At 45.3% G+C, this 27,916-nt stretch overlaps 1 protein-coding gene across 2 annotated transcripts in view; it reads left to right on the top strand.

The window, feature by feature from the left end:
- Nucleotides 1–27,916, top strand: part of LOC115123843 (cytoplasmic dynein 1 intermediate chain 1) — a 151,513-nt gene that overhangs the window by 113,395 nt on the left and 10,202 nt on the right. For both annotated transcript variants that reach the window (XM_065020303.1, XM_065020304.1), the window contains exons 12-17: nt 7,616–7,762; nt 9,744–9,857; nt 11,120–11,253; nt 11,737–11,881; nt 21,404–21,544; nt 25,047–25,172. In XM_065020303.1, the coding sequence (XP_064876375.1) occupies nt 7,616–7,762; nt 9,744–9,857; nt 11,120–11,253; nt 11,737–11,881; nt 21,404–21,544; nt 25,047–25,172 (807 nt within the window). The remainder of the gene's footprint in view (nt 1–7,615; nt 7,763–9,743; nt 9,858–11,119; nt 11,254–11,736; nt 11,882–21,403; nt 21,545–25,046; nt 25,173–27,916) is intronic.

Raw genomic sequence — 27,916 nt, 5'->3', positions numbered from 1 at the left:
GCATGTGTGTGGACCATTTCAGGTCCCTAGTGATTTGGACACTGAGGATCTTGAAGCGTTCGACTGACCCACTCCCCTCCATTTGTTATTGATGAAGAGGCATACCCCTCCCCCTCTCGATTTCCCTAAATCCAATGTCCTGTCTGCTCGGTGAATGGAGAATTCATTGAGTTGGATAGCCATGAGGGGGATCTTGTTCGCAAATCCGCGATTGGAGATTATTATTATCAAGAGTGTACATTGGCCAATAGAATGGATGGAAGAGGTGGCCGGTTTTCCCTTCATCTTAATCTCGCCAGGGTTCCCCCTCTTCTCCCTCTTTTTCGCCTGCGTTTCCTATTCGGTAGCCCAAACATTTTGTTGGAATTACACAAAGAGCCTAGACCGATGAGTCGAAGTCGAATTTGAAGCCGGAATTGAGGTTAGTAACTGCCGATTTGATGTTCAACAGTTCTTGTCTATCATAGGAGATGATAGCGGATAAGCACCAAAATAATCACAAAATGGCAAAGTTGGGTCAGGGCTTGCAAGACGGTAAAGTACGGCGCCATTTTAACAGGTGCCTTTAATAAGGCTGGCGGTCTGCTCTGTGGCTAAGTACTCCTCTCCTTTGGGGTTATTTTGGGTTACACTCCTTCATTAGTCTTCTGATGAATGTCTTGGTAGGGGAGTAGAGGAGTGATGATCCTCTTGTTGTGGGGACCCCACTGGGCTGTGCCGGGCGTTCATTATCATTATCCCTGTAATGAAGCAGCCCTGTCTGAGGAGCGTGGCCCTGATGGCAGACCCAACCACAGACAGCCGCAGGGTCAAAGATCAGGCCCGGGGCCTCTGATGTGCTGATTGAAATGGCTGCTTGATGTACATCTACTGTACATCAGAGATGGGGCTTAAGGGTCGGGGGCCTAGCTTAGCGAAGTTAGCATTTAGGAACATGTGAGGGCTATATTAAAGGGGCAATCTGGGATTCAAACAACAACAAACCTATATGTCATTCATTTATAAGTAAAAGAAAATGTATGCAACAAACGCGGAGTGCCCCTTTAATGCCAAAAGAGAAGCGAGGAGACCGACTTAGTTTAGATGGATGAAGAAAAAATCTCACTCAAACCAGTGTGCTTGTATGTGAGTGAGGGATAAATAAGTGTTGAGTTAGAGAATTAGCATTATATTTAGCCTTGTGTACCACACTTCTAGGCTGTCCTAGGCTGGTGAACAAGAACACCATTATATCTTATTAAGACGTTGATCAATTGTTTGTGGTTTTTTACTGGTGTCTCTGTGTCCTTCAACAAGTTAAAGTCTATTGAATCTGACTTTATAATACACTGTGTCTGTGTAGCATATATTTGTACAGTATGTCTTTGTATGGACTATGTGTCGTTTATGTATTATTTCATATTTAGGCTATACATTTATATATCATTGCATAGCGCTACCTACTTTTACATTCAAACCCAGTCACCCGGTGGTAACTCATTCAAATCTAAATATTTAAAATAAACCAAGAATATTTAGAATAGAGTCTAAATATTCTCGGTCAGCATCAAACAATGTGTGTTAATGGATTTGAACCTTAATCCAGATTCCCCTGCTGTTCCCCATGGGTAAATAAACTTCTCAGGGATGGTTTCTGATGGCCAACACAATACTTTATTTTTACCCCTAAAGCTCCGTTTATTTTGAGTCTCGGTTTGGAAAAACACTTCACATCTGAGACTCTTCTGTAGCCGTTCTGGAAGAAGGAGACAAAGAAGGAGAGTAAGAAAGAAAGTAAGAAAAGAAAGAGAAGCGTGTTTTCTTTTGCTTTGGTTTGTTTTCCAGTCCTCTTTAAAATGAACTCGAGGTGCAGGACTTGGCGGTTGCACATGTTGTGGTGGGGGAGAGACAGAGACGGAGAGAGAGAGCGAGAGACTGAGAGAGACAGACGGAGAGAATCTCTCTTCTCTTTGTTTTACTCACTCATAAAACAGTAGATCTTAAAGAGAAAAGAAAACAATCCCACCACACTGTATCCCTATTTCACTTTAACCAGATCAAATGGGCTCTCCTCAATGTGTAAACTGGGAAAAGTACTGCCAGTGGACCGTGTATGGTTCAGTTCTGGTTCAAGAGAAAATTTGGTCAACACAGAGAGAGTGGTTTATGTTTATGCAGTGGTAGGTACAGTAGATATTACGGGTTAAATTGTATCTGTTCTGGAAAGGCAGTTCTGTACTCAGGACACAGAGTTGATTTGATGACCAGAAGACATTGTTATGACTAGAGCCTAGAGTTTTACCTGACCAGGTCACATTCTGGTCAGTAAACTCAGGGCCCTACTCAGAAAAGCACACCACTGGTTGTAGTATACCACTGGTTATAGTATACCACTGGTTATAGTATACCACTGGTTGTAGTATACCACTGGTTGTAGTATACCACTGGCTGTAGTATACCACTGGTTGTAGTATACCACTGGTTGTAGTATACCACTGGTTATAGTATACCACTGGTTGTAGTATACCACTGGTTATAGTATACCACTGGTTGTAGTATACCACTGGTTATAGTATACCACTGGTTGTAGTATACCACTGGTTGTAGTATACCACTGGTTGTAGTATACCACTGGTTATAGTATACCACTGGTTGTAGTATACCACTGGTTATAGTATACCACTGGTTATAGTATACCACTGGTTGTAGTATACCACTGGTTATAGTATACCACTGGTTATAGTATACCACTGGTTGTAGTATACCACTGGTTGTAGTATACCACTGGTTACCACTGGTTGTAGTATACCACTGGTTGTAGTATACCACTGGTTATAGTATACCACTGGTTGTAGTATACCACTGGTTGTAGTATACCACTTTATAGTATACCACTGGTTATAGTATACCACTGGTTGTAGTATACCACTGGTTGTAGTATACCACTGGTTATAGTATACCACTGGTTGTAGTATACCACTGGTTGTAGTATACCACTGGTTATAGTATACCACTGGTTGTAGTATACCACTGGTTATAGTATACCACTGGTTATAGTATACCACTGGTTGTAGTAGTATACCACTGGTTGTAGTATACCACTGGTTATAGTATACCACTGGTTATAGTATACCACTGGTTGTAGTATACCACTGGTTATAGGATACCACTGGCTGTAGTATACCACTGGTTATAGTATACCACTGGTTGTAGTATACCACTGGTTGTAGTATACCACTGGTTATAGTATACCACTGGTTGTAGTATACCACTGGTTATAGGATACCACTGGCTGTAGTATACCACTGGTTGTAGTATACCCTCTGGTTATAGTATACCCTCTGGTTATAGTATACCACTGGTTATAGTATACCACTGGTTGTAGTAGTATACCACTGGTTGTAGTATACCACTGGTTATAGTATACCACTGGTTATAGTATACCACTGGTTGTAGTATACCACTGGTTATAGGATACCACTGGCTGTAGTATACCACTGGTTATAGTATACCACTGGTTGTAGTATACCACTGGTTGTAGTATACCACTGGTTATAGTATACCACTGGTTGTAGTATACCACTGGTTATAGGATACCACTGGCTGTAGTATACCACTGGTTGTAGTATACCACTGGTTATAGTATACCACTGGTTATAGTATACCACTGGTTATAGTATACCACTGGTTGTAGTATACCACTGGTTATAGTATACCACTGGTTGTAGTAAACCACTGGTTGTAGTATACCACTGGTTATAGTATACCACTGGTTGTAGTAAACCACTGGTTGTAGTATACCACTGGTTATAGTATACCACTGGTTATAGTATACCACTGGTTGTAGTATACCACTGGTTATAGGATACCACTGGCTGTAGTATACCACTGGTTGTAGTATACCACTGGTTATAGTATACCACTGGTTATAGTATACCACTGGTTATAGTATACCACTGGCTGTAGTATACCACTGGTTGTAGTATACCACTGGTTATAGTATACCACTGGTTATAGTATACCACTGGTTATAGTATACCACTGGTTGTAGTATACCACTGGTTATAGTATACCACTGGTTGTAGTAAACCACTGGTTGTAGTATACCACTGGTTATAGTATACCACTGGTTGTAGTAAACCACTGGTTGTAGTATACCACTGGTTGTAGTATACCACTGGTTATAGTGTACCACTGGTTGTAGTATACCACTGGTTGTAGTATACCACTGGCTGTAGTATACCACTGGTTATAGTGTACCACTGGTTGTAGTATACCACTGGTTATAGTATACCACTGGTTGTAGTATACCACTGGTTATAGTATACCACTGGTTATAGTATACCACTGGTTGTAGTATACCACTGGTTATAGTATACCACTGGTTGTAGTATACCACTGGTTATAGTATACCACTGGTTGTAGTATACCACTGGTTGTAGTATACCACTGGTTATAGTATACCACTGGTTGTAGTATACCACTGGTTATAGTATACCACTGGTTGTAGTATACCACTGGCTGCAGAATTCCACTGGTTGTAGTATTCCACTGGTTATAGGAAAGGAGAAGGGTTACAAACCCAAATGGCACCCTATTCCCTTTATCCTTCTAATGCAGTGGGTTAAATCAGGGTCAAACAGAGCATTTCTTCATAGACATATGAAAGAAAAGTATACACCTCACACACATGGTTATGGTCTTAAAAAAAGAAGACACTTGTAACATGTCAGAAATAGAGTTGAAATGTATTCCGTTTGGAAGTTTGCTTCCCAATATTACACTTTATATACACAGAAGACTGAAATATAACAAAACTGTTTGAAATACGACAGCAGATAATTTTTTTAATAGTGTTTCATAATTATGAAATTCTGAAAAATATTAATAACATTCCACGTATGAGTCCACTAGGTAATTAGAATGCAGGAAATGTCTACAGTGCACTTCATTTGATCAGGGTCGAGGGAATAGGGTTCCATTTGGGACTTAGCTCGAGGGTATGCATGCAGAGGAAAGGCAGACGTCTTGCTCCCGGACAATACTCCTTCACCCGCTTTGTGGATAACACAGTGCCACCGACGCGGCCCGCTCCCAAGGACTGTGGACGACGTGAGTAAGACATTTAAGCGTGTTAACCCTCGCAAGGCTGCCGGCCCAGACGACATCCCAAGCCATGTCCTCAGAGCATGCGCAGACCATCTGGCTGGAATGTTTACGGACATATTCAATCTCTCCCTATCCCAGTCGGCTGTCGCCACTTGCTTCAAGATGTCCACCATTGTTCCTGTACCCGAGAAAGCAAAGGTAACTGAACACAATGACTATCGCCCTGTAGCACTCACTTCTGTCATCATGAAGTGCTTTGAGAGACTAGTCATGGATCATATCACCTCTACCTTACCTGACACCTGAGATCCACTTCAATTTGCTTACCGCCCCAATAGATCCACAAACGATGCAATCGCCATCACACTGCACACTGCCCTAACACATCTGGACAAGAGGAATACCTATGTAAGAATGCTGTTAATTGACTATAGGTCAGCCTTCAACACCATAGGACCCTCCAAGCTCATCATTAAGCTCGGGACCCTTGGTCTGAACCTCGCCCTGTGCAACAGGGTCCTGGACTTCCTGACGGGCCGCCCCCCCAGGTGGTGAAGGTGGGAAACAACATTTCCATTTCAGTGACTCTCAACACAGGGGCCCCACAAGGGTGCGTTCTGAGCCCTCTTCTGTACTCCCTGTTCAACCATGACTGCGTGACCAGGCGCGCCTCCAACTTCATCATCAAGTTCATCATCAAGTGCAGACGACACAACATTAGTAGGCCTGATTACCAACAATGACAAGCAGCCTACAGGGAGGAGGTGACCCTGGTAGAGTGGTTCCAGGAAAATAACCTCTCCCTCAACGTCAACAAAATGAAAGAGATGATCGTGGACTTCAGGAAACAGCAGAGGAGAAGCCTTCTCCACAGTGGAGAAGGTGGAAAGCTTCAAGTTCCTCCGACATACACATCACTGACAATCTGAAATGGTCCACCCACACAGACAGTGTGGTGAAGAAGAGGCTGAAGAATTGAGTCTTGGCCCCTAAGACCCTCATAAACTTCTACAGATGCACAATTGAGAGCATCCTGTCGGACTGTATCACCACCTGGTACGGCAACTGCACCGCCCGCAACCTCGGGGCTCTCCAGTGGGTGGTGCGGTCTGCACAACGCATCATCGGGAGCACACTGCCTGCCCTCCAGAACACCAACAGCACCCAATGTCACAGGAAGGCCAAAAAGATAATCAAGGACAACAATCACCCGAGACACGGCCTGTTCACCCCGCTATCATCCAGAAGGCTAGGTCAGTACAGGTGCATCAAAGCTGGTACATAGAAACTGAAAAACAACTTCTAAGGCCATCAGACTGTTAAATAGCCATCACTAGCCAGCTACTACCGGGTTACTCAACCCTGCCCCTTAGAGGCTGCTGCCCCATGTATATAGACTTGGAATCACTGGTCACTTTAAAAATGGAACACTAGTCACTTTAATAATGTTTACATCCTGCTTTACTCATTTCATGTGTACATACTGGGTTCTATTCTACTGTATTTTAGTCATTGCCATGCCGACATTGCTCTATCTAATATTTCTATATTTCTTAATTCCATTCTTTTACTTTTAGATGTGTGTGTATTGTTGTGAATTGTTAGATACTACTGCACTGTTGGAGCTAGGAACACAAGCATTTCGCTACACCCACAATAACATCTGCTAAATATGTGTACGTGACCAATACAATTTTATTTGATTTGATAGTAGAGGCTACTTTGCAATCTGCACGCTGAGACCGTGGAAGAAGCCATATGTGATGCTCAGTGAAGAGGAAACAGAACTCAATAAACAAAGCGCCAGAGAGCGCCACGCTTGTCATGATGGAGGTTACACTTGGCGCTCTGCTGGCTCCTGCAGGGTTTGATGCGGTAATATAAATTGTCTGGGGCCACAATCCTCCACATTGTCTCTGTCGTTACCCCCACGTCACCCCTCTCCTCTCCTCAGCAGACCCTGTACAGTCAGTCAACTCATCATCTCTTTCTCCCTCTCTCCTACCCGCACTCCCTCGCTACCCCACTTCTCTCTCACCCTCCCGATCTCTTTCCCTCCTTACTCAAAATAATGCTGTTGTACTCTCTTTCCCCCACCCCTCCCTCTCTCTCTCTCTCTGTCTCTCTCGCTCTCTCTTTCTCTCTCGCTCTCTCTTTCTCTCTCTCTTTCTCGCTTTCTCTCTCGTACCCTCTCTCACTCTCTCTCTCTCTTGCGCTCTCTCTCTCCTCCTCTCTCGCTTTCTCTCTCGTACCCTCTCTCACTCTCTTTCTCTCTCGCTCTCTCACTCTCTCGCTCTCTCTCTTACATCGCTCGCTCTCTCTCTCGCTCTCTCTCTCTTACCCTCTCTCGCTCGCTCTTGTTCTCTCTCTTTCTCTCTCGCTCTCTCTATATATCTTTCTTACTCTAACTCCTCTCTTTTTCAATTGTTGTCTTTCTTTCTGCCCATCTGTCTTCCATCACTTCTTTCTCTCTCCCTCTATCCCCTTTTCTTCTCTCCTACCCTTTATCTCTCCCTCTGTTCTCCAGTCTCCCGTGGTGTCAGTGGGCTTTGCTAGGTTCCATCCTAACCTGGTGGTGGGGGGGACCTACTCTGGCCAGATAGTCCTGTGGGACAACCGCAGCCACCGCAGAACTCCTGTACAGAGAACCCCCCTCTCAGCTGCAGCTCACACGGTAAGTCCACAGTGCAGTCCACCCTATTCCCTTTATAGTGCACTACTTTTACCAGCGCACTATGGGCCCTTGTCAAAAGTAGTGCACTATATTGGAAATAAGCTGCCATTTGGGACGCACTATTAGTCTCCATATGCACTGAGACACTTTCAACTTTCATCTTCAACGTATATTACTGGTTTAGAGGTGGTCATACACTATATTCACATCCAGAGCTGCAACACACTGAAACCCTGCAATCCCTGAGGACATTAAAAACATATAAGAGGAAGAATAGAAATGTCCTTGTACATCTTATAACCAGGGTTCCCCAACTGGCAGGCCGGGGGCCGATCAAAAAAATCTAAAACTATTTTTAATTTACATTTTTTTGTTGTTGGACATAAAATACTATAAAAACACCAGTAAATCAGCTCCAAGTCATTTTAATTTTGGAAATCTGTTTCCAAGTATTCCCACGCATAATAGAGAGATGTGATCGTATACAAATGTAATCAAAGTTTGAAATTATTATGTTTTAAGTCAAATATTATCTGTTTGGGTTTCTTGCGGTCAATTTGCAGTCTACCAATTATTTGTTATCATGTTCCGGCCCCCTGAACATCCCCTCAAGAAAAAATTGTCCTGCGGCTGAGTCTAGTTGATGATCCCTTCTATATGGCTCCCGAGTGGCGCAGCGGTCTAAGGCACTACAGTCCGTGGTTCGAATCCAGGCTGTATTCCATCCGGCCATGATTGGGAGTCCCATAGGGCGGCGCACAATTGGCCCATCATCGTCTGGGTTTGGCCGGTGTAGGCCATCATTGTAAATAAGAATTTGTTCTTAATCGACTTGCCTAGTTAAATAAAGGTTAAATAAAAAAATATATATATATTCTATCCTGTATCCTGTATGTTATCTACCATAACTACCTTCTTAACCTCAATCTATTCACCCCAACAAACCCATTGAGCCTTAACACATTGTGAATACCACCCAAGGCAGGCAATAACGTTTATTGGTAGTGGTGGGAGGTGGGGGGGGGTTATTGTATGTCTAGTCCTTCGCCTCATTGACCCGCCTGCTCTCTGAAAGGGGCCTTTGTGGGCGGAAAAAAAATCTATTTGAGGTCAATAATGAGATAATGGTTTCACACAACACATTGTATTTGCACAGCGCTGGATGCCGATGCTAAGTTGGAGTAAGGGGCTGTTGCACATTGGCATCTCTTTACTCAATAAGAGCTTTCTGTCATCTCAGTGTTGTCGGAAGACAATATTTTACATCTTTGTGCATATTCAGGTTATACCTGCTGATAACTTTCATAAGATATTAAATGTGTGTGAAATAATATAAAGTATACTGCCTTATTCACATGTAGAGCTATTTAAACAACAACACTATTATGATGTAGATACAAATTAAATAACTGAATTGGAACTGAAGTGATACAATAAGGGAGACATTCAGTGTGTTTTTTCATTGTCATTCCCTTTCTGTTTTTTTACTTCCTGTGTCTGTACTTCATCTGTCTGTTCTGTCTGTACTTCATGTGTCTGTACTTCCCGTGTTTTTATTTCCTGTGTATGTCCTTCCTTTGGTCTGTCCTTCCTGTGTCTATCCTTACTGTATCTGTACTTCCTGTGTCACTACTGTCTGTACTTCCTGTCTGTACTTCATGGGTCTGTACTGGCTATACTTGTCTCTGGCTATACATGTCTCTCCTGTCTCTCCTGTGTCAGTACTTTGTGTCTGTCTTTCCTGTGTCTGTCCCTGCTGTGTCTGCACTTCCTGTGTCTGCACTTCCTGTGTCTGTACTGGCTGTCCGTCCTGTGTCTGCACTTCCTGTGTCTGTACTGGCTGTCCTTGCTGTGTCTGTACTGTCTATACTTCCCGTGTCTGTACTGTCTATACTTCCTGTGTCTGTACTGGCTGTCCTTCCTGTGTCTTTACTGGCTGTTCTTCCTGTGTCTGTACTGGCTGTCCTTCCTGTGTCTGTAGCACCCGGTGTACTGTGTGAACGTGGTGGGAACACAGAACGCCAACAACCTGATCACCGTGTCCACAGACGGCAGGATGTGCTCCTGGAGTCTTGACATGCTCTCTCAGCCACAGGTAAGAGCTGATCCGCCATCAGTCAATAATGATCTGTATCATTAAGGCCCATCTCTTCAAACTGATTCAGAGTCAGCAATAGATTAGATAATCACATATGACATAGGGCATATTGTCATTAAAGAGATTGGTACTATAACTGACTCATACAAACAGTGTAGCTAATACCATGATAAAGCCCTATCAAACAGTGTAGTTAATACCATGATAAAGCCCTATCAAACAGTGTAGCTAATACCATGATAAAGCCCTATCAAACAGTGTAGCTAATACCATGACAAAGCCCTATCAAACAGTGTAGCTAATACCATGATAAAGCCCTATCAAACAGTGTAGCTAATACCATGATAAAGCCCTATCAAACAGTGTAGCTAATACCATGACAAAGCCCTATCAAACAGTGTAGCTAATACCATGATAAAGCCCTATCAAACAGTGTAGCTAATACCATGATAAAGCCCTATCAAACAGCATAGCTAATACCATGATAAAGCCCTATCAAACAGCGTAGCTAATACCATGCTAAAGCCCTATCAAACAGTGTAGCTAATACCATGATAAAGCCCTATCAAACAGCGTAGCTAATACCATGATAAAGCCCTATCGAACAGCGTAGCTAATACCATGATAAAGCCCTATCGAACAGTGTAGCTAAAACCATGATAAAGCCCTATCAAACAGCGTAGCGAATACCATGATAAAGCCCTATCAAACAGTGTAGCTAATACCATGATAAAGCCCTATCAAACAGCATAGCTAATACCATGATAAAGCCCTATCAAACAGCATAGCTAATACCATGATAAAGCCCTATAAAACAGTGTAGCTAATACCATGATAAAGCCCTATCAAACAGCGTAGCTAATACCATGATAAAGCCCTATCAAACAGTGTAGCTAATACCATGATAAAGCCCTATCAAACAGTGTAGCTAATACCATGATAAAGCCCTATCAAACAGCGTAGCTAATACCATGATAAAGCCCTATCAAACAGTGTAGCTAATACCATGATAAAGCCCTATTAAACACAATGTATACTATATAACTGCAGTATGTCTATGTGACATATGTTACAGACTCACTATAACTAGGTCAGCACAACCTTAACATGAGGTTAAAACCTTTAACTGTGTGTGTGTGTGTGTGTGTGTGTGTGTGTGTGTGTGTGTGTGTGTGTGTGTGTGTGTGTGTGTGTGTGTGTGTGTGTGTGTGTGTGTGTGCGTGCGTGCGTGCGTGCGTGCGTGTGTGTGTGTGTTGTAGGAGAGCATGGAGCTGGTGTACAACAAGTCTAAAGCGGTGGCTGTGACAGGCATGGCGTTCCCCACTGGAGACGTCAATAATTATGTGGTGGGGAGTGAGGAGGGAACAGTGTACACCGCATCCAGACACGGCAGGTTAGAGGAACACACGTACACACACTGAGACACACAAACACGGCACGGAGACACTGACAAACACACACACACCAACACACACGCGCACACTCACACAGGTAGACACTGAGACACACTGACACCTATACTTTCAGTGATTGATATACAACCACAAATAGCAAGTGAACCCGTGTATAGTTACAGACAGATGTGTACACACACACTATAAGCTTTATATTTTGATGCAGCCTATCTCAGCAAGAAGCTCCTGTTAACTCTTGAAAATGCTATTAGGACCTAGTTCCCCGCATATAGTCTCCTCGGTTCTTTCTGACACGCGCTCTCTCTATCTCTCTCTATCTCTCTCTATCTCTCTCTCTGTCTCTCTCTCTGTCTCTCTCTCTGTCTCTCCCTCTGTCTCTCTCTGTCTTTCTATCTCTGTCTCTCTCTCTCTCTCTCTCTCTCTCTCTCTCTCTCTCTCTCTCTCTCCATGCTCCTTTGCAGCAAGGCGGGGATCTGTGAGATGTTTGAGGGCCACCAGGGGCCAGTGACGGGCCTCAGCTGTCACAACGCTGTCGGCCCCGTAGACTTCTCCCATCTCTTCGTCACCTCGTCGTTTGACTGGACTGTCAAACTGTGGAGCACCAAGGTAGAGGGATCTGATTGTGTCTAAACTAGGTATTACCTACATACCTGACTGAGTAGAGGAATACAGACACAGTGAGACTGTCAGTGTCACAGACTGTGTTCATGAGTCAAAAAGAGGAGCTAAATAAATACATAGATACATTAGTGGGGAGGGAGGTTATGTGTCCGTGGCAGTGAACCGACTGGACTGGAGTGGACTGTGGATGGATGGAGCGAAGGATGGATGAAGAAAGGAAAAGAAGGGAGGGATGGAGAGAACGGGAGGAGTGAGGCTGTTGACTGGGGTTCAAACCACAGAGAGGCAGCGGGGGCCAGGGAGGCTGTAGACTGCTGTGGAACTCCTCTCTCTCCCATCCTGACCTTTCTGTCTGGAGACAGAGGAGCGCACCACAACCACCACAGAGAGGGAGGGAGGGAGGGAGGGAGGGGGAGGGAGGGAGGGAGGAATAGTAAAGAAGTGATGGGATAAGAAAGAGAGGGACTGGGTAACATACAGTATATAGTCGGGAGGGAGAGAGAAGAAAGTGAGAAAGCTATTGAAAATTAAAGAAGGGAGAGTTAAAGTTAAATTAGGAAGATCCAGCTGGCTGGAAGGGTTGGTTTAGGAAGAACAGGAGGGAACAGAAGAGGTGAAGAGGAAAGAAGAGGTGAAGAGATGAGAGGAGAGCACAGAATAAGAGAAAAAGAGGAAAGTGAAGAGGAGAGAGGGAAGAGAAGAGGAGAAAAGAAAAGAGAAGGAGAGAAGAGAAGAAGAGGAGTAAAGAGAAGAAGAGTGAAGAGAAGAAGAGGAGAGAAGATTGGAAGTGGAAAGAAGATAAGAAGTGGAGAGAAGATAAGAAGTGGAGAGAAGAGAAGAGGTGGAGAGAAGAGAAGAAGTGGAGAGAAGATAAGAAGTGGAGAGAAGAGAAGAAGTGGAGAGAAGAGAAGAAGTGGAGAGAAGATAAGAAGTGGAAAGAAGATAAGAAGTGGAGAGAAGAGAAGAAGTGGAGAGAAGAGAAGAAGTGGAGAGAAGAGAAGAAGTGGAAAGAAGATAAGAAGTGGAGAGAAGAGAAGAAGTGGAGAGAAGATAAGAAGTGGAGAGAAGAGAAGAAGTGGAGAGAAGATAAGAAGTGGAAAGAAGATAAGAAGTGGAGAGAAGAGAAGAAGTGGAGAGAAGATAAGAAGTGGAGAAAGGAGAAGAGGAGAAAGAGGAAAGGGAGAGAAGATAAGAAGACAAGAGAATATGAGAAGAGAGGAGAGAAGAGGAGAAAATAAAAGAGGAGGAGAGGAGAAAAGAGAAGAAGAGGAGAGAAGAGAAGAGGAAATAAAGACCCCATCATAAAACTCACTCCACTGAACAAAAATATAAACGCAACATGTAAAATGTTGGTTCCATGAGATGAAATAAAAGATCCCAGAAATCTTACATACGCACAAAAAGCTTATTTATCTCAAATTGTGTGCACGAATTGGTTTTACATCCCTGTTAGTGAGCATCCCTTGTACTGGGGAAAATAAAAGGCCACTTTAAAATGTGCAGTTTTGTCACACTACACAATGCCACAGATGTCTCAAGTTTTGAGGGAGCGTGCAATTGGCATGCTGACTGCAGGAATGGCCACCAGTGCTGTTGCCAGATAATTTAATCTTAATTTCTCTAACATCGTTTTAAAGAATTTGGCTGTCCGTCCAACCGGCCTCACAACCGCAGACCAGGTGTAACCACGCCAGCCCAGGACCTCAACATCCGGCTTCTTCACACGCTGGAGCTGGAGACGTGTGCTCTTCACGGATGTATCCCAGTTTCAACTGTACCTTGCAGCCGGCCAGATGGCGTCATGTGGGATAGCAGTTTGCTGATGTCCCATGGTGTCACGTTCTGACCTTAGTTTCTTTTATGTCTTTGTGTTAGGTTGGTCAGGGCGTGAGTTGGGGTGGGTTGTCTATGTTCTTTTTTCTAGGTTATATTTTCTACGTGTTTGGCCTAGTATGGTTCTCAGTCAGAGGCAGGTGTCGTTCGTTGTACTTAGGTAGCCTTTTCCCACCTGTGTTTTCTGGGTGATTATTTTCTGTTTAGTGTTTTTTCGTCACCTTACAGGACTGTTCGTTTGTCGTTTTTGTTGTTTTGTTCAGTGTTCAGTTGTTTTATTAAAATAATGGACACTTACTACGCTGCGCATTGGTCCTCCTCTCTTTCTCCAGACGACAAGCGTTACACATGGTGGCGGTGAGGTTATGGTATGGGCAGGCATAAGCTAAGGACAACGAACACAATTGCATTTTATTGATAGCAATTTGAATGCACAAAGATACCGTGGCGAGATCCTGAGGCCCATTGTCTTGCCATTAATTCGCCGCCACCACCTCATGTTTCAGCATGATAATGCATGGCCCCTTGTCGCAAGGATCTGTACACCATTCCTGGAAGCTGAAAATGTCCCAGTTCTTCCATGGCCAGCATACTCACCAGACATGTCACCCATTGAGCATGTGTGGGATGCTCTGGATGTACATGTTCCAGTTCCTGCCAATATCCAGCAACTTCGCACAGCCATTGAAGAGGAGTGGGACAACATTCCACAGGCCACAATCAACAGCCTGATCAACTCTGTCGCGCTGCATGAGGTAAATGGTGGTCACACCAGATATTGACTGGTTTTCTGATCTACGCACCTGCCTTTTTGTTAAGGTGTGCGTGTGCGTGCATGTGTGTGGTTGTGGGCACACCATTGTGCGCGGTTGTGGGCACAGCTGGCTAACCTTTGCTTACCTAAGGTTACCATAGAGGTTTACATTCGCCTTGCCAATCAATGCCATCAAATGACACAGCTCTCTCCACAGAGAGTTCAAAAGGCAGGAATGCAATACTCTGAATGTGTTTTTACACTCAGCGGCGCAAATATTGTGGTTATGAAACCATATGGGTTGTGAGCTGCTTGACTCTGATGTTGACAGGGAGACGTCTAGAGACTGAGGGCGCATAACTTAACTGCTTAGGCCTAGTTATGACCTTAGAAAACCGTTCTGTGTCTGAAATAGCACCCTATAGTGTACTAGTAAGTAGTACGCAATTTTGGCATTCTATTCCCTATATAGTGCACTAGACTAAGGAATAGTGTGCCATTTCGGACACAGCTAATGTCTGATAGGAGACCATGGTGATTTTTAGCCTCAAATTTATGAAATAGGTGTGCTCATTCATGCTAAGTCATAGTTCAGCTGATTGATCATTATTATAATAAGTGTCTCTCTGGCTTGATTGTGTGAATGAAGGAAGCCTACTCATCATACGATTTTCATTCCACTACTTGGCCTGGTTTGACCTGATGTCCTTAGCCAGATCACATTCATAAAGTACTTTATAATAACTTTTCTGCCCCTTCTGTTTCCCAGCAAATGGAAACATATTTCCTATATATAGCTGTGGTTAAAAGTAGTGCACTAAATAGGGAATAGGGTGTCATTTAATATGTTTGTTGGAGACTGAATGAATGGAACAACTGGAGTAAAGGCAGACCAGGATTCTCTCTGTTCAACCTCCATTTTGGAATCTATAGACCAGGATTCTCTCTGTTTAAACTCCAGTTTGGAATCTACAGACCAGGATTCTCCTTTGGAACTTTAGTTTGGAATCTACAGACCAGGATTCTCTGTTTAAACTTTAGTTTGGAATCTACAGACCAGGATTCTCCTCTGTTCAACCTCCATTTTGGAATCTACAGACCAGGATTCTCTCTGTTTAAACTCCAGTTTGGAATCTACAGACCAGGATTCTCCTTTGGAACTTTAGTTTGGAATCTATAGACCAGGATTCTCTGTTTAAACTCCAGTTTGGAATCTACAGACCAGGATTCTCTCTGTTTAAACTCCAGTTTGGAATCTACAGACCAGGATTCTCTCTGTTTAAACTCCAGTTTGGAATCTACAGACCAGGATTCTCTCTGTTTAAACTCCAGTTTGGAATCTACAGACCAGGATTCTCTCTGTTGGAACTTTAGTTTGGAATCTACAGACCAGGATTCTCTCTGTTGGAGCTTTAGTTTGGAATCTACAGACCAGGATTCTCTCTGTTTAAACTCCAGTTTGGAATCTACAGACCAGGATTCTCTCTGTTCAACCTCCAGTTTGCCTTTGAATTTATTTTTAGAAACATGAGTTTGGCCAGATTATGTGGCTACAGGGTCATGTGATGATGTCTTTAGAGCAGGTCAGCAGTGCAGAATATCCTCTTTACGCTTGCAAAGCCACTGGGGATGATAAACACCCTTTGTGCCACTCTTACCAGGCTGGGCAGGGATGCATAGTTTTGGTTTTTGGTTTTATCTGCCCACCTCATCATGCCTTTCTGTTAGCATGTGCATGTAGTAATTACACCGTCATGCTTTCAGGATATGTCTTTTCAGATGTTTTAGTTGTGGACATTACATCACCACACTCCCTCTCTTGGTTTTGGTCCTAATCTTTGTAAGTCACCTTGATTTTGCGCCTGTGTGTTTTAACACTCTCTTTATGAAAAGATTTTGTGAATTCCATGACAAGGGGTTATAGCAGTACACAAGACGAGAAGGCCGAAGCTCCAGCCTTTGGGAATCTCGCTCCGAGCTCCAGTCAAATTGGGCACACTCCACTCCTCACTCTGCTCACATACTCTGCTGTAGAACCAGCCTAATGAGGCATTTTTCATTTAATTTGTTTTTCATTTTAAGTAAGTCACAGCCTATATGTTCAATGTATAGACTATGGTGATTTAATGCAAGAAAATGTTGTTTAAATGCTGAGGTTAATGTCCCTTACCAGCCTAGAGTGTTGCTCTTGCAAATGCTTCACAATGTATTTCTTTGTAGGCTATAGCCTTAAAATAATTGAAATAATATAGTTTAAATTTTCATTCCTTCTTAGGCTCCCTGTCTGGCTCCTGACATATTTAGTGTTTGTATGCTGTTTAATACGACATTATGAGTTTTGTTACATTCACCTTTTTATATGTATTAGAATACTTTTCATTCAAACATATGGTTTGGTTTCAGTACTTCATAACCAACTGGTAGGTCCAGGTAGTCACAAAAATACATGGGTGTTGGTTCAATTGTGATTTTAATGGATGGAGATAATTCAGAGCGGCAGTTTTTATCCCTGTGGGCACAGAGACGTTTTTAGCCAAGGGGTTGGAAAGGATGTGGAACAAGCACAGTTTGGAATCTACAGTTTGGAATCTACAGTTTGGAATCTACAGTTTGGAATCTACAGGCCTGGATTATCTTTGTTGGAACTCCAGTTTGGAATCTACAGCAAATGTCAGAATTCCTGCAGCAAAATCAAGCCTTTTTGCCCGCAAATATCAGGGACTGCTATATGTCTCAGAAAATAGAAGAGAGAGAGAGAGATTAGTAGTAGGTTGCTGTGGTCAGGTGTGTGTACATTCCTGTCCCTTCCCTTGGGAGAGGGGAGGGGCTGGGGAAGGAGAGGAGAAGTGCAGGGAGAGGGGAGACGAGAAAGGGATGGAAGGAGGGGAGAGAGAGCACATTCCTCCCAAGCGGTCTGTCTTTATGTCTCAGCCTGACTCCCACTCCCTACCTGTCTCAGCCTAGTCTACCTGACTCCCACTCCATACCTGTCTCAGCCTAGTCTACCTGACTCCCACTCCCTACCTGTCTCAGCCTACCTGACTACCACTCCATACCTGTCTCAGCCTACCTGACTACCACTCCCTACCTGTCTCAGCCTACCTGACTACCACTCCATACCTGTCTCAGCCTAGTCTACCTGACTCCCGCTCCCTACCTGTCTCAGCCTACCTGACTCCCACTCCATACCTGTCTCAGCCTAGTCTACCTGACTCCCGCTCCCTACCTGTCTCAGCCTACCTGACTCCCACTCCATACCTGTCTCAGCCTAGTCTACCTGACTCCCGCTCCCTACCTGTCTCAGCCTACCTGACTCCCACTCCATACCTGTCTCAGCCTAGTCTACCTGACTCCCGCTCCCTACCTGTCTCAGCCTACCTGACTCCCACTCCATACCTGTCTCAGCCTAGTCTACCTGACTCCCGCTCCCTACCTGTCTCAGCCTACCTGACTACCACTCCCTACCTGTCTCAGCCTACCTGGCTCCCACTCCCTACCTGTCTCAGCCTACCTGGCTCCCACTCCCTACCTGTCTCAGCCTACCTGACTCCCACTCTCTACCTGTCTCAGTCTACCTGACTCCCACTCCCTACCTGTCTCAGTCTACCTGACTCCCACTCCCTATCTGTCTCAGTCTACCTGACTCCCACTCCCTACCTGTCTCAGCCTAGTCTATCTGACTCCCGCTCCCTACCTGTCTCAGCCTACCTGACTCCCACTCCATACCTGTCTCAGCCTAGTCTGCCTGACTCCCACTCCCTACCTGTCTCAGTCTACCTGACTCCCGCTCCCTACCTGTCTCAGCCTACCTGACTCCCACTCCCTACCTATCTCGGCCTACCTGACTCCCGCTCTCTACCTGTCTCAGCCTACCTGACTCCCACTTCATACCTGTCTCAGCCTACCTGACTCCTACTCTCTACCTGTCTCAGCCTACCTGACTCCTACTCTCTACCTGTCTCAGCCTTCCTGACCCCCACTCCCTACCTGTCTCAGCCTACCTGGCTCCCACTCCCTACCTGTCTCAGCCTACCTGACTCCCACTCTCTACCTGTCTCAGCCTAGCCTACCTGACTCCCACTCCCTACCTGTCTCAGCCTACCTGACTCCCACTCTCTACCTGTCTCGGCCTACCTGACTCCCACTCCCTACCTGTCTCAGCCTACCTGACTCCCACTCTCTACCTGTCTCAGCCTAGCCTACCTGACTCCCACTCCCTACCTGTCTCAGCCTACCTGACTCCCACTCTCTACCTGTCTCGGCCTACCTGACTCCCACTCCCTACCTGTCTCAGCCTACCTGACTCCCACTCCCTACCCGTCTCAGCCTAGCCTACCTGACTCCCACTCTCTACCTGTCTCAGCCTACCTGACTCCCACTCCCTACCTGTCTCAGCCTAGCCTACCTGACTCCCATCCCCTACCTGTATCAGCCTACCTGACTTCCACTCTCTACCTGTCTCAGCCTACCTGACTCCCAATCTCTACCTGTCTCAGCCTACCTGACTCCCACTCTTTACCTGTCTCAGCCTACCTGACTCCCACTCTCTACCTGTCTCAGCCTACCTGACTCCCACTCTCTACCTGTCTCAGCCTACCTGACTCCCACTCCCTACCTGTCTCAGCCTAGTCTACCTGACTCCCACTCTCTACCTGTCTCAGCCTACCTGACTCCTACTCCCTACTTGTCTCAGCCTACCTGACGCCCACTCTCTACCTCTCTCAGCCTACCTGACTCCCACTCTCTACCTGTCTCAGCCTACCTGACTCCCACTCCCTACCTGTCTCACCCTACCTGACTCCCACTCCCTACCTGTCTCAGCCTACCTGACTCCCACTCTCTACCTGTCTCAGCCTACCTGACTCCCACTCCCTACCTGTCTCAGCCTACCTGACGCCCACTCTCTACCTCTCTCAGCCTACCTGACTCCCACTCTCTACCTCTCTCAGCCTACCTGACTCCCACTCTCTACCTGTCTCAGCCTACCTGACTCCCACTCCCTACCTGTCTCAGCCTACCTGACTCCCACTCCATACCTGTCTCAGCCTATCTGACTCCCACTCTCTACCTGTCTCAGCCTACCTGACTCCCACTCTCTACCTGTCTCAGCCTACCTGACTTCCACTCCCTACCTGTCTCAGCCTAGTCTACCTGACTCCCACTCTCTACCTGTATCAGCCTACCTGACTCCTACTCCCTACCTGTCTCAGCCTACCTGACGCCCACTCTCTACCTGTCTCAGCCTACCTTACTCCCACTCTCTACCTGTCTCAGCCTACCTGACTCCCAGTCCTTACCTGTCTCAGCCTAGTCTACCTGACTCCCACTCTCTACCTGTCTCAGCCTACCTGACTCCCACTCCCTACCTGTCTCGGCCTACCTGACTCCTACTCCCTACCTGTCTCAGCCTACCTGACTCTCACTCCCTACCTGTCCAGAATGCATTTAGCAACCCTCTGGAATTCTCTCTGACAGGCGTGGGAGGAGGGGGGGTGGTGGAGGGGGATTCTCCATCTCTATGTCGCTCTTTCTCTCCCTTTCTGTCTCTCGCTGTCTGTCTCTTCTCTCTCTCTGCTCCCTCCCCTTTATGCCCCCTTACCTCTGTCTATGTCTTTCCTCCTGTCTCTCTCTCTCTTCCCACTCTTTCTCTCCCTCTGTTTGTTCTTTCATTCTTCCCCTCAGACAGCTGTTCCACTAAGGTTACAGTACAGCTTTGGAGAGGGAGACTTTCATGTCTTCTGTTTTTTATGACACTGTGTGAATGTGCAAAGCTTTTTAATTATGCCTTTCCCAGACAGACCCCAAGGCTGCAGTGGGGCCAGACTGTCTACTGCCTCCCTTTTTCTCCCTCTATCGCTATCCCTCTTTCTCTCTCTCTACCTCCTTCTCTGTCCCCCCTCTCTCTGCCTCCCTCTCTCTCTCTCTCTCTCTCTCTCTCTCTCTGCCTCCCTCTCTCTCTCTCTGCCCCCCCTCTCTGCCTCTCTCTCTATCTCTACCTCCCATCTCTTTCTCTCTCTCTCTCTGCCTCCCTCTCCCTCTCTCTCTCTGCCCCCCCCTCTCTGCCTCTCTCTCTCTCTCTCTCTACCTCCCATCTCTCTCTCTCTCTTTCTCCCTCTCTCTCTCTCTCTCTCTATCCTCCTTTTCAATCAAATCAATCAAATGTATTTATAAAGCCCTTTTTACATCAGCAGATGTCACAAAGTGCTATACAGAAACCCAGTCTAAAACCCCAAACAGCAAGCAATGCAGGTGTAGAAGCACGGTGGCTAGGAAAAACTCCCTAGAAAGCCAGGAACCTAGGAATAAACCTAGAGAGGAACCAGGCTCTGAGAGGTGGCCAATCCTCTTCTGGCTGTGCCAGGTGGAGATATAACAGTACATGGCCAAGGTGTTCAAACAATAATACTAATAATAATCACAGTAGTTGTAACGTGTGCAACAGGTCAGCACCTCATGAGTAAATGTTAGTTGGCTTTTCATAGCCGAGCATTCAGAGTTAGAAACAGCAGGTGCGGTAGAGAAAATGAGTTGAAAACAGCAGGTCTGGGACAAGGTAGCACATCCGGTGAACAGGTCAGGGTTCCCTAGTCGCAGGCAGAACAGTTGAAACTGGAGCAGCAGCACGACCAGGTGGACTGGGGACAGCAAGGAGTCATCAAGCCAGGTAGTCCTGAGGCATGGTCCTAGGGCTCAGGTCCTCTGGAGGGGAGGGAGAGGCAGAGAGAGAGAGAGAATTACAGAGAGCATACTAAAATTCACACAGGACACTAGATAAGTCAGGAGAAATACTCCAGATATAACAGACTAACCCTAGTTCCCTGACACATAGACTATTGCAGCATAAATACTGGAGGCTAAGACAGGAGGGGTCGGGAGAAACTATTCCGACTCACTAACCTATCTCTCTCTGTGTGTTTCAGCACAATAAACCCCTCTACTCCTTTGAGGACAACGCTGACTACGTCTATGATGTCATGTGGTCCCCTGTGCACCCAGCTCTGTTTGCCGCCGTGGACGGGATGGGCCGTCTTGATCTGTGGAACCTCAACAATGACACAGAGGTGACTGTGTGTGTGTGTGTGTATCTGTATGTATGTCTCTGTGTGTGTGCTTGTTTTGTGTGTGTATCTGTATGTGTGTCTGTGTGTGTGTGTGCTTGATTGTGTGTGTGATTTTGGTCTGTGTTTCTGTGTGTGTGTGTGTGTGTGTGTGTGTGTGTGTGTGTGTGTATGGGGGTGCTTGTTTGTATGTGTGTATTTGTCTGTGTTTCTGTGTGTGTGTTTGTCCCCAGAGCCTCTCATGTTGGAGTGGAGCCAAACCACACAGCCACCAGCAGTCCCAGCAGCCCTCTCTGTGTGGGCGTTCCCTTCCCCACAAGTTCTCCCTAAATCAGACCGGTGACATCTCCTCACTCCGCTCCCATCAAACGCCCCATCAACGCTCCCACAGCCAACCCATAACACTCCCATCTCCAAACCCCTCAAACCTTGGCTTCCACAACCGATCCCTCCCACCAAACGCCCCTAACCATCCCCTAACGCTCCCTTCTCCAAACCCTCCACCTAGGTTCCCTCAACCAATCCCTCAAACCAAATTCCCCATCAACGCTCCCCTAACCATCCCCTAACGCTCCCTTCTCCTCCCCTCCCCACTCAACCATGTCACACCAGTACCCAAACACTCCCACAACCATCATCTAACACTCCTACAACTATCCCATAATGCTCTCCTCCACTCCAACCATGTCCAAACCCTGTCCCAGCAGCCCACAGACCACTCGTTTTCAGTCCCATGCAGAAGCTAGAAATACATCTTTCAGATCTAAACATTAGTTTGATAGTCGACCCTGGATTTGTCACTTGACCCTGGATGGCTTCTTTCATGGTTACATCCCAAATGGCACCCTATTCCCTAAACCCTGAGTGTACAAAACATTATGAACACCTGCTCTTTCCGTAACATAGACTGACCAGGTGAATCCAGGTGAAAGATATGATCCTTTATTGATGTCCCTTGTTAAATCCACTTCAATCATTGTAGATGAAGGGGAGGAGACGGGTTGAATAAGGATTTTTAAGCTGCAACACTGCTGGGTTTTTCATACTCAACAGTGTGTATAAAGAATAGTCCACCACCCAAAGGACATCCAGCCAACTTGACACAACTGTGGGAAGCATTGGAGTCAACTTTGGCCAGCATCCCTGTGGAACGCTTTCGACACCTTAGAGTCCCTGGCCTGACTAATTGAGGCTGTTCTGGGGGCAAAGGGGGGTGCAACTCAATATTAAGAAGGTGTTCCTAATGTTTAGTACACTATAATGCACTACTTTTAATGCCCATAGTGAGAAGAGAGCCATTTGGGGCACAGCCATAGTAATTGATCACAAATAAAAAATATGTTATTTATGGCATGTGTTGTTGTCAGGGTAAAGGTATGCTAGGTTACAGAGAAAGCTACTCCACCCCTAACCTCTTGGTGCCAGTATGCTGCTTTTCTAGATAGCCCAGTCCGTGGTCTTTGCCCCGCCTTATTGGGCAAGTCTTCAATCACTATGTAGCATTGTTGAATACACCCACAGTCTGACATCTAGGCTACCACACCCATAGCTAGAAAGGGAACGTGCCTGATCAGAAAACCAATGTTGCATTTCAAAATTGGTTAAAATTAGGTTAGGTTTAGGGGGTTACGGTTAGGGTTAAGGTGAGGTTGGTTTTAGAATTTGGCTAGTCGGTATGTCAATGGGATGCTGGTCACAAATTGATTCACAGCCTTAGTCTCTCCCAGGTAGGAGGGCTCCCTCCAGTACTGTCCTGTCACAACAAACTAAACCATCTTAAGGTGGAATAATCAAAACACCGCCCTTCTCCCCCAGAGGCATTGGCCCTCTGTCTACGTTGAGTTACCGAGGGGCGAGGAGGGGGGCACGGAGGTCTCCCTTTCATGGCTCAGGTCAAAGTAGAGATGAAAGGGGCAACCGCTCCCTCTTTTGGCGTTTCCACGGATACCGTGTCCACAGACCCTCCTCTCTAATTATAAATCAGGTCTCTCGCTCCTTATCTCCACCATTCCTCTCTCGCATTTTTAACCTCTGACCCAGCTCTTTGATAGGAGCTGTGACATTTGGGCCTTGCACTTTTGGAACTATACCATTGCTTCCATTTGCTTCAATCAAGCACAGCCAGCTAAAGATTTCCAAAACTGGCCTCCAGGGTGGCGCAGTGGTCTAGGGCACTGCATCGCAGCGCTAGCTGTGCCACCAGAGACTCTGGGTTCGCGCTCAGGCTCTGTCGCAGCCGGCCGTGACCGGGAGGTCCGTGGGGCGATGAACATTTGGCCTAGCGTTGTCCAGGTTAGGGAGGGTTTGGGAGGTAGGGATATCCTTGTCTCATCGCGAACCAGCGACTCCTGTGGCGGGCCAGGCGCAGTGCACTCTAACCAAGGTTGCCAGGTGCACGGTGTTTCCCCTGACACATTGGTGTGGCTAGCTTCCGGGTTGGATGAGCGCTCTCTCTCTCTCTTTCTCTCTCTCTCTCTCTCTCTCTCTCTCTCTCTCTCTCTCTCTCTCTCTCTCTCTCTCTCACACACACACACACACACAGACTCACTCTCACTCCCTATTTCTCACACACACACACACACGCAATCTGAGATAGTTCACATTGTTGCTAATGGCAACAGCCCTCCATTGTTATGTACATATTAAAAAACACGCAGCCATCATAACGACATTAGCCTAGCGGTGGAGGGCGGCCTGGTTCTCATTTCCCCTTCACAAACACACAGCCAATTTAAGCAGCGAGTCTGGTGGAAGCTTCCAGTCAGTCTAATAGCAGCCAGTCTGTGGTTAGCCCTGCTCTAGCGCGGGGAAGCTGTCGTATTAGCCGACGTGATGCCGAGGCTTCTGTCTTCAACGACGACATGTGTCATAAACTAATCCTGTCTGTCATATGCAATAGTGCTTCAGCAGGCCCTGATAGCATACATAATCATATATAGACTGGTCCCAGATCTGATTCTGCTTTAGCCAACCCCTTTGGCTGGACTGCAATAGGTAATGCACAAACTGATCTGGGATTGGGCAATTACTCTGGGCCTGCGCCCCAAATGGAACCCTATGGCCCATGGCAAAAGTAGTGCCCTATGTAAGGAATAGGCTGCCATTTGGGATCATCTGTGTTGATTAGTCCTGAGCAGCCTATGGCCCACAGGCTGTGGTGGGTATTGCTTTAATGGGCTTTATGAAGATTTATGTGGCTCATTAAAAGTTTCATATTGTTATTTCACATGGAGCTGAAGCAGACGTAGGTTTACTGGATGAAGACCCCAGTCTGGCTGTGAGAATGTACTAAACATGTACCATTATGCTGGTGGCAGTGTCATTATACTGTTACAGCTATGAGTGAAACCTGAAATTGTAGTACTTTCCTTGCTGCTGTCGCCTTCACTTGCTCTCTGGCAGTTCAGGCTGTACCTTTAGGAATAAGTATGTTTGTATAACTGTAATGTACTTTGTGGATCAAACTGGATGGATGGATTGACTGGTGTAACCGTGTGAGCCTCAGGTCCCCACAGCCAGTGTGACCATCGAGGGAGCCTGCGCCCTAAACAGGGTGCGCTGGGGGTCGGCGGGCAAGGAGGTTGCCGTGGGTGACTCAGAGGGCCGTTTGTGGATCTACGACGCAGGAGAGGTATGATATGAACACTATGACTGAGTCTCAAATGGCCCACTACATCTGACCAGAGCCCTATAGGGTGCATTGTGTAGGGATCAGGGTGCCAACACAAAGTAGGCCCACATTACTTCACGGAACTCTTTTTGCCTTTCTTGATCAGCATTGTCTACATCAGAGTGAGTTAGCAGAACACATGTTTTCTTGTGAATGTTAACACCGGTAGTACATAAGAAACTTTTAAGAGTATCGTTAGATAAACACTGTTTACATTTGAGTAAGCAAAACTTTAGTTTTCTAGGGAATGTTACAGTAATACTGTATAAAAAACTCAGGAGAATATGACTATGGGTTAGGTGGTATGTAATATTAAGCATAGAGGAAAAGTTAGTTTGTTATGTACTATTAACCCCAGAGAAAAACATCAACAATTTAGCTTTATCTCTATGGTATTAACATTCTGAAGAATCCAGTTGTTTGGTGAATTTCTCTGTGACCTGTCACAATGGACAGAGCTACGCCACTGAGTGACATGAAAAAGTATGTACCCCACATGAATGTATAGATTTTTTTACATCTTCACATCAGACACGTGGTTTTCGGACACCTGTGAAGTCTCATGTACATTTTTCATGTTTTTTCCCTTCGTGATTAAAAAAAAAAATCACTTTTTTTCTTCCCCCAAGTTTCTTTTTTGCGTTTCTTTTTCACCACTTCCAGCTTCATCTGGTCTCCCATCCAGGGACCGGTCAGGACCGACCCAGTGGGATGCAGGGTGCTACAGTATGTTGCTGGATTGAGTGTGCCAAAACATGGACCTGGAAAAAAGGCAGCCAAAGTATAGGCCAGGGTAACAACCAAAGAGAGGGATAATTGCAGGAACGAGGGAGGCGTTTTATTTAATCCATTTTACAATTCATTTGTTCTCGCATTTTGAAATGATTTCCTTGCAATATTTTGTTTTGCTATCAATACTTATGGGTTCATATTTTGCTTTCAATATCATTATTTTTGTTTGCAGTACAAAGAATTTTGTTCTCGACTTCAGAAGTTTTGCTTGATATTAAGGGCACAAAAATAACTCTTTGCACCATAGGGGGTGGCAGGTAGCCTAGTGGTTAGAGTGTTGGGCCAGTAACCAAAAGGTTTCTGGATCGAATCCCTGAGCTGACAAGGTAAAAATGTGTCATTCTGCTTCCGAACAAGGCAGTTAACCTACTGGTTGGCTGTCATTGTAAAAAAAAAAAATTCTTAACTTCTTGCGTCGAGCCAACCCGGATCCGGTATCATGACTACAGCCTCAAGCCCAATACCATAACGCAACGTTAACTATTCATGAAAATCGCAAATGAAATGAAATCAATATGCTAGCTCTCATGCTTAGCCTTTTGTTAACAACACTGTCATCTCAGATTTTCAAAATATGCTTCTCTACCATAGCAAACTAGCATTTAGCATTTAGAGTTAGCATTTAGCGTTAGCATTAGCAGGCAACATTTTCACAAAAACCAGCAAAAACATTCAATAAATCATTTACCTTTGAAGAACTTCGGATGTTTTCAATGAGGAGACTCTCAGTTAGATAGCAAATGTTCAGTTTTTCCTGAAAGATTTTTTGTGCAGGAGAAATCGGTCCGTTTGGTGCGTCACGTTTGGCTACCAAAAAAAAACAATAATTCAGTTATCCAAACGCCAAACTTTTTTCCAAATTAACTCCATAATATCGACTGAAACATGGCAAACGTTGTTTAGAACCAATCCTCAAGGTGTTTTTCACATATCTCTTCAATGATGTATCGTTCCTGGAAGTATGCGTCTCCTTCTGTATCGCATGGTAAAATAATTGCCACTGGGAATTACGCACCAACTTAGACAAAGGACACCGGACGGCCCCCTGGCAAATGTAGTCTCTTATGGCCAATCTTCCAATGATATGCCTACAAATACGTCACAATGCTGCAGACATCTTGGACGAACGGCAGAGCGCATAAGCTCGTTCACAGCATATTCACAGCCATATAAGGAGACGATAGTAAAACAGAGCGTCAAAAATCCTGCTCATTTCCTGTTTGAAGTTTCATCTTGGTTTCGCCTGTAAGATCAGTTCTGGGGCACTCACAGATAATATCTTTGCAGTTTTGAAAACGTCAGAGTGTTTTCTTTCCAAAGCTGGCAATTATATGCATAGTCGAGCATCTTTTCGTGACAAAATATTGCGCTTAAAACGGGCATGTTTTTTTATCCAATAATGACATAGCGCCTCCATAGGTTGAAGAGGTTAACTGACTTGCCTGGTTAAATATATAACAACACTATTACTCTATTAAAGGTGTTTAAAGCAATACATTAATTGCACTATAATGGTGACAAACGGGGCCTACGTAAAGCTGTCGCAACAGCAGTCCCGACATCTTATCACTGCTACACCTGACTATCAGCTGAGCCTTGTCTGGCAGCGAAGCAGTTCATTCAGCCTAATTTACTGCCTTTTAAAAAAACATAGCTGATATGGCTGACTTGCTTAAACAAATGTGATTTCTACAGACAATTGAGATGTACAAAATATGGCATAAGGGGACGACAAACAGATTAGAGGCAATCCGTCATTTTGATTAATACATTAATGAGAGAGCTAGGACGGACAAAGTCAATATAACTGTTCAGAAATGTACAGCGACAAAATTCAGAACATGGGCCGTTCTTACAGTGTTTTCCCTGTACACCAAGTCAGAAACGTAGGATAAATAAAGGGGGCATATAAG

This window comes from Oncorhynchus nerka, linkage group LG7, assembly GCF_034236695.1.
Source record: "Oncorhynchus nerka isolate Pitt River linkage group LG7, Oner_Uvic_2.0, whole genome shotgun sequence".
NCBI lineage: Eukaryota > Metazoa > Chordata > Actinopteri > Salmoniformes > Salmonidae > Oncorhynchus > Oncorhynchus nerka.
This window is presented reverse-complemented; position numbering and strand designations above follow the sequence as displayed.